Raw genomic sequence first — 8,403 nt, 5'->3', positions numbered from 1 at the left:
AGGGTGTCTACTTCCTATTCACTCCATTATAAAAATCAGAATTTTAGGGTGTCCAAATTGATAACAAATGACACCTGGCACCCCTCTGGCTAATGCCTTGTTTCAAATTATGACTTTGAGATTACGATCAGACCTACTGGACTTTCTTTTTATGAGTAGCAATATGAATAAGTCGGTCCAGTAGATCAGATTGTAATCTCAAATTCATAGTTATTACTTACTACCTGGATGAATGATAATCTGCACAATCATCATTTCTAATTGATATATTGATCAAACTGCCGAATTCTACTGCATCCACACACAAGAGCCCATACTGTACTTGGATATCAACTGGCAAGCACTCAGTTTGGTATCATATCTTTGACATATTAAAGAATATTTTGTAAATAATTTATTCGGATACTTTCTTCTGATCACACACAATTCCTTCAGTCACTATCGTAATCAACTAAAATTTAACACATTGGCTCAAACCAAATAAATAAAATGGAAAAGGCCAACTCTGCTGTTAACATACTGCTCAGGACCAAGGGTATAAGTGTACTGGCAAAAAGCACTGCAAACTTAATCCCATGAGCACTACTCCTTTCTTACACTGTGTCTGATTGCTCAATTACATGGTATAATCATCAAAGTAACCAATCAAAATGGAGCTTTTAGATCTACATCAGGTGTATCATATAGTGACGGACATGGATCGCAAATTGGGAAAACGTTGAGTCAGCGAATTAATTCAGCAATTCATGTGACTTTTAAAAGTAGAATTATCAAAAATATTCCCAAAATATTAAAATGTAATATCGTACATCTTATGCAACAGATTGCCAAAGTTATCCGTCACTATGTGAAACCAATATCATGCAATCTCATCTTCTGTCACTATGACAAATGGTGGATTTCAAATAGTGAAGGGAGTCCACCTTCTCCAATTTAATTCTTTGGTTCAACCGCACACACACAAACACCCAACTAGATTAGTAATCTAACAATTACATGTTCAAAAGATAATGTGCATTAGAATAATTAGCAATCTGAGTAAAAAAGAAGAGACAAAACTAAAATATTAAAAAAGGAGAATTATCTTGATTATAAAACAAATTAAAGTGCATAAAATAGGTCAATTATTCAAAGTGAGCAAACCACAAACATAACACACTTTCAGTTGCGTACACTACACATGTAGTGTGATCAAGGTAAAATGATTTTAAGATAAAACAAAAATCTTAAAAATTTTCTTTCATATTCGCTGTCTTTTATTAGGTATGCTCTCAAAGAATTGAAAACTAACATTCCTCAGAAACATTACCTTCAATTGGAAAATTAGCATATATGTGACCCGTTCTGACAAACCAAGAACAAGTCGCATTTTTGACATTTCATGATTTGAATAAAAATGTAAGCACTACACAATAAGCTTTAAAGCGATACCAAAATATTATACATAGCATCAATACTTTTCCAAGATATGGATAATTTTGTAGGCCCTAAATGATACCTTGATATTTTTGCAAAATTGCTATTCTGAGTAATGGGCTAATTAGTTTCCTGCCTTACAGGACTGAATAGCGATTATCATAGTTCAATTGTTAATTATTGATTAAATAAACTTTGTTTTAATAAGCACTTTCAAGGATTTGTCCCTCAGTCAAATACCATGAAATTAAGAATTCCAAATTTGTTTATGGGAATGTCACCTTTAAAGGCCTATAACTCAAAAACATGCCTGGCTACTTGTTCCAGGTTCTGTTGGAGCTGGTCACATATTATAGCCAGTTCAATGGCTAATAATATACAAAAATTGTTAAATTTGTATTTCTTGACAAAAACCTCATTTTGCATGATCACATCACATTTCAGACATGTTGTCATCCATCTTATTCTTTGAACATGAGGTCAAAAGTAGATCAGTGAGACAGGTGCCCTGTTCAATCCTCTGTATTATGCTATTCTAGTTGAAAGCCATCACCCCCTATGGATGACACACCCTTAATCTCTCACAGGTAAAACAGCGCATTGAGATGTATTTTATGTTTTTGCGCTTATAAAGTATGGTCCAATAATAAGTATAGGGGCAGAGGTTATGAGTGTTTTATCACCACTGAAGCATAGTACCCCCTGTATTGTACAAGAGCAGGGGGTACTCAAGTTTACTACCCAATTGGTAACTTCTGTTAAACGTTTTTGACTCATTTCTAAAAATATCATAGGGTGGCAACATGCATGAAATATATTACAGTATGGTATAAATTAACTACAATTTAAAAATAAAATAAAATAAAGTGAATTACATCAATTGGTTTTGAAAGAAAAAAGAAGACAATATAGCATAAGAAATTTAGATATACTATTTCAAATCATACACTGATACCTGTATTATATTTAATACTATTCCTTCCGCATCCAAAATTGTGCGATGTATGCAAATATTTCAAAACTATGTATGTATGTACAATACAGGAATGCTACAATCAGGGCTTAAAATGCAGGAGGGCTAAGAGTGATTTGCCCATGCTCATATTTCATAAAATAGCTCATATGAAAAAAAAAATTGCGATAAAAGGGCTATAATTAGAATCTGCTGAAAAAAGCTCAAATGGGGGATTCCAGTTGAAATCCATATACCCCCTATGGAAGACAAGATCTTAATTTTCAACCATAGAGCTCAATAAATAAACCAATATCTTGTCTCCAATACAAGGGGTGTAGACTTCAAATGGAGTCACTCATTCAGGTAACCCATTTGAAATCTACCCTCCCTGTGTGGAAGATTAAGGTTACATTTTCCATAGAGGGAATATGGATTTCAACTGTAACAGCCCAATGGCTATACAAAGGTATTTGAGCCCAAAAGTGTATACATAGGCCTACCAGAACATTTGATGATTGATTCTGGAAAATGTGATTTTCCTACTTTTTGTCTATCCTCCCGATCGTCACTTTGAGCAGCAGGACATTAATACGGGGCCGGCTTTCAACCAATCACACACGCTGTTAGAGTATGTATGAATATGAAACAACAAATTATGAATATTGTATGACAAATTGAACATGATTGCCGCAATTTGTGATTCTCAAAATCAGACAATGAATGATGCAATTGGGTAATTAAAATGTAATAATCAATAAATTAAAAAGAAATCACTTGCTTGTCATAATATAATGTCATAAAAATAAAACCTTCCCATACAGAAATTTTATCCTGTATGTATATACTATCACTCTGCTATCAGTTTGTACATAATGCGAGTCGGACCTGATACACAAGATGACACATGTTACGGCTAATAATCTTTAAATATGCAATCATTTGCATCACCATTTGGCAATTCCAGTTGATATCTATACACCCCTTTGGAAGACATGATCTTAATCTTCTACACAGGGAGTGTGAATTTCAAATGGGATTACCTGAATGGGATTACCTGAACTCCATTGAAATCTACACCCTTGTATGGTTGATTAAGGTCATGTGTTCCATAGTGGACATATGGATTTCAACTAGAATTGGATCTCTGGCTTTTCAAACCAATGCCCTTACCAAATGTAATTGGTAAAAGGCCCTCATGAATATGCATAAATGCAAGAGTTGTAACAGCATACAAAGCACTGGAACTTTTTGGAGTGCTATTATGTACCTCTCTATAGTTTGATCAGCTCGTAATCGGCGGGCCTTATAACATCGCGGATTAATATCAATATTTAATTTCGAGAAATGTCTTGTGACAACTCACCAGAAGTATTACAAATTATTATTTAAGTCCAATACTTTGTCTATACTTTATTTAACACGCACAATATAGACCAGATGGGTCAACAATATCACTCTTAACGTGGGTCTACTTTTTGGCGTAGTGGTAAAAGCCTAACAATTCCCGCCGATTATGCACTGATCAAACTATAATTATAGTGGGAATTCCAATTGAATGAACGCAGCTTTCAATAGCGTGAGTCTGTGTGACGAACATTTGCGTACACTGTGCGATGTACCATATAGGCCAGCGTGTGGGTGTGTGCGTGGAAGTGAATCCAGTCATGCCAATGCACTCGTGATTGGTTAGCATTGTATCCAAGGTTGTGACTCATGCGTTCGCGTTGTAGTTTGAAATACGCGATATACAATCGCGGTTGGATCGAGTACAACTGTTGAAAGCTGCGTTCAATCAATTGGAATTCCTACTATAATGCTCTACGTGTTGGTCATATGCTTAAACATAAAAAGTTCCAAATTTTGAGATGTTTTCTCAAAATATCAAGAGCTTTCTCAAGAACCACTGAACTAATACTGGGCTTGTTTGTACTCATTTCAATGCATTTTTCATGCTGATTCCAAATATGGTCATGACAATGTAACATTCTGAAATTGTTGAATTTTTAAAGAAAACTTTGAACTGTGTCAGTGTGGAAATCAAGATTCAGGAAGTACTGATTCAATATAATGTACATATTTCACAGAATATAGACCTATACAAAAGAAAAATCTTATCTACATAGTCTTTGTTGTCGAGTTAAGTACATAGACTTCTGCACATGGCCACTTGTCCCAAATTGTTGTTTTAATATATATCCATTATATATTTATGAAGAACCTTTCAGGTTGGTTATAAAATACAAATTCCCTATAGTACTAGAACCCTGTGTATTACTATCCACAGAATTAACACCACAGAACCCAGACTTGACCGCCATCTTGATACAAAAACTGGGGGTATTCGGTTTTGCTCAGAATGAGCTTGAGGCAATCGTTGTCATGTGAGCGCGACATCATACTGCATGCATTTGAGAGATGCACTTTATGCGACCTACATGCGATACATAAACGATTCAGACTGAGAATTATTTTTGTTTCTTTCCATGCACCATCAGCAAGGACTCGAATACCCCAATTTCCCCCATAGCTGACAACGCTATTATACATGGCGGCAGGGACTGTCTTTTGGAATTTGCAGGAGGGCATTAAATAACTCTTCTGGAGCCTTCAAGGAGAGCTGTTTAGAGCATTTACAATAGAATCTCAGGAGAGAATACTCAACTAAGGAGAGGTAAAAAGCACTCTCCAGATTTAAGGAGAGCAGAAGAGAGTGATTGCTCTCCTCAAAAGGCAGTCCCTGTGGCGGGATAGGGAGTCCGGGTTCTCCGGTTTTAATTCTGTGTTGCTACCAAATTATAGTGACTGGAAGGTATTGGTCTGCAATCAAATAATCTGAGTACTACAATGTACTGTTAAAGTAACAATTTTTGTGTTTTATTTATTTCCATGCGTTCGCGTTCCACGCCGCTATTGTCAAAATAACAACTTGTGAATATATTCCTTCTGTGTATAGGTCAATGTAAAGAAGCTTAGAATTGCAGATTTAAACAAATAAAACAATTCAACATCAGTTAGGCAAAAACAATCATGTTCCTACACCCATTAGATTTTATGCTGCGCAGTTGGTTGTGCGAAACTGCTAATTTAATTTTACATTTTATTGTTCACATTTTCCTACAAATTTGGCCGAAAATCGACTGTAAAATTAATTAATATTCATTCTCAAATATTTCCAATATCGAATTAGCAACCTCAAAAATGTAAACAACACAATTGCATTTATATTGAGAAACTGGGTACAAAATACCCCAAATTGGTATTGTTGGATTATAAAAAATAAAATAAAAAATGCATGCTGCCTTAGATTTTCTAGTCCAAAGGACATGAGATAATTAATTTGGTTTGGCCTAAAGCATGAAAAATTACACACATAAAAATTACCACTTTTTTATACTGTCTGTTATTTGAGTTTAACACAGTAAAAAGCTGACAAATAGGCAAGAGGCTACATGTACCATTTCAGTATAAAGCGCAACAACTAGCTCAGGGTACTGTCTAATCCGATAAAATGGCAAAGAATGAAAGTAAGTAAATCAATATAAAAATAATTTGACGCACATCAAAATGACATTCTAATGCCCCAGTCTAATGAGCAATTTAAAAAAACATTTTCAATCACTGTAACTCTCTACAACTGTAACAGTTAAACGAAATCTTTAATCCTTCTTCCCCATCACTGGGCTATTGTAGCTGAAATCTGCACAACCCCTGTGGAAGACATGACCTTAATCTCCCACAGAGGCAGTGTATATTTCAAATGGAGTTGCCCATTCAGGTAATCCTATTGAAATTCACACTCCCTGTGTGGAGGATTCAGGTCATGTCTACAGGGGGTGTATGGATTTCAACAGAAATACCCAATTAATACTTCTTATCAGCCTCGCATACTGTGTGATTTTTGTTATTTTTCGACAATTTCAATCTCACATAGCAATTTTTAGTTAAATGTATGAACAAAAAAAAATGTTTTGAGCGTCTCTGCTATAACATTTTCTCGCATATTTTTTACCACAATTAACCATTTTATATTCAGCACAGTAATAAGAGATACATATGTGATGTTCTTGAAATTAAAATGTAAATGATATCACACACATGACAACACTGATGTAGTCAACATTTTGTAAGGAACATGTATCTTAATGTGTGATGACCAATACATATATAGTAATCATGACTCCCTATTCTAAATTAAAAGAGCAAAATGTAATAGCCGCCTACAATTGCACAAACACAAACAATTGGGAGACAATCTTGACTACATGTATTCTGTATTAATCTTCAACTCCTCGGTAAAATCATCTGTAAAACTAATCCAGCTATTCTTCAAGTCCTCTACGGAAGTTGCAATGTCAGCTTTCAGGTGAAATTGGCTGGTAACAAATTCCACTCAGCTCCTGGTATTTGCATGTAGGGAAGATAAGACATAAACACACACACATGGCTGGTATTCAACTTGCTTTGTCTGCTGGCTAATGTCATTTCCTGGTGAGAAACTCACAATCATCTGAATCAAATGCTTCGTTTAACTCTACTTCTTTGAACTTGGTATCCTTCAAAGTGCCAGTAAACTCCGGAGGAGGAAACATAAACGTGAGATGGAACTGATGAGTTGTTCTACTGCCCTCTATCTCCATACATGTATAAGACTTCCACAGGGAGGAACACCTTTTTCTGGAATAGTCCATTGTATATCTTTCAATTGCCTCCATGAACAAAATCCAGTAAGAACAAATCCAGCACACTTTCCGTTCAATTTCAAAAAAAAAAAATCAAATCTAAAAAATGTCTAGTATAAAAGGCACATTGGGGCAAATCTTTATAAATCTCTTTTCATCGTCCTTGTTCAGTTGATTCTTTCGGTTTGCAGACATTTGGCTATTCCAGTTGATATCCACACCCATATGGAAGACATGATCTTAATCTCCCACACAGGGGGTGTAGATTTCAAACGGAGTCGCCTATTCAGATAATCACATTTGAAACCCACTATTCCTTTGTGGAAGATTAAGGTCATGTCTTCCATAGGGTGTATGGATTTCAACCAGAATACCCCATTTGAGCTCCCTTTTATCGGGGAGTGAGGAGACATTGGTTATGTTCTATATCACAGCAGACGATCATACCTTCCCATCATGCCTTATTCCAGTGTTTCTAGAAACCAACACATAAACATGTAATGACGTATCTCAAAAGGCTGCCTTGTGTGAATTTTATTATCATTGTTGCATTTCATATTCTTATTTTATTCAACATACTTCCTTCTTTCATGAATGGATATGAGATTGTAATATAGTGATATTAACTCAAAATTAATATAAAAAGTTAACTTTACAGTGTATCTCATCACAATTAGATATTAATAACAAAAAAAAACATCATACAAGGCAGCCTTTTGGGATACGGCGGTATGTGATGCAGACGACGAATGGGTGATTTAGCACAATTTCAGCAATGCATCATGGGAAGGCATAACATTCTGTTGTGGCGCTACATCTGTCAATCAAAGTAATATATAGGTGGGTATGGATTTACGAATATAGTCCTGGTTCCTCATTTCAAATCACATGTATGAGTGGAGATGATTGTGTCAAGTCTTTTTATGGCGCTTTGCAGTCAGCCATGGCAACTAAAATTTCTTTAGCGTATCTTTCTTGCGTTGTGTCCACGCCTTGGTCCCCTACTTTGCCATCTTCATAGCTGTAAAAAGAAACAAGAATGACAACATGTTAAGCTAGAATTTCGCAGTTCTCGACTTGCGTGGTTCTCGACGCAAATCGTCGGTCGCAATGCCTCCACCTACACGCGCGTCAATTTCACATGGCGCTGAAATTAAAAAGCTTTTTGAGAAAAGTCCACCATTTTACCACTGGCATTTACAAGGAAGAACAAATGTATACACATCAACAAAAATAAGTCCCCCTCCCAATATTTCGTAATAGCATTGTAAGGTTTCGTTTTGTACCAATAAAACTAACTTTGAAATAATTATATGACTGTTTACTAAATGTTGTGTGAAAATGAAAGATGTC

The 8,403-nt window shown here is 35.4% G+C and overlaps 1 protein-coding gene across 1 annotated transcript in view; it reads right to left on the bottom strand.

Annotated features, from left to right (window-relative positions):
* Positions 1-443: 443 nt before the first annotated feature.
* Positions 444-8,403, bottom strand: part of LOC140171946 (protein mono-ADP-ribosyltransferase PARP6-like) — a 76,477-nt gene continuing 68,517 nt past the window's right edge. Inside the window, exon 21 of the mRNA XM_072195290.1 lies at positions 444-8,071. Within this exon, the coding sequence (XP_072051391.1) occupies positions 7,972-8,071 (100 nt within the window). The 3' untranslated portion in view covers positions 444-7,971. The remainder of the gene's footprint in view (positions 8,072-8,403) is intronic.

Source organism: Amphiura filiformis, chromosome 15 (assembly GCF_039555335.1).
Source record: "Amphiura filiformis chromosome 15, Afil_fr2py, whole genome shotgun sequence".
NCBI lineage: Eukaryota > Metazoa > Echinodermata > Ophiuroidea > Amphilepidida > Amphiuridae > Amphiura > Amphiura filiformis.
The sequence above is the reverse complement of the archived record's forward strand: the minus strand, read 5'-3'. Positions and strand labels throughout refer to the sequence as shown.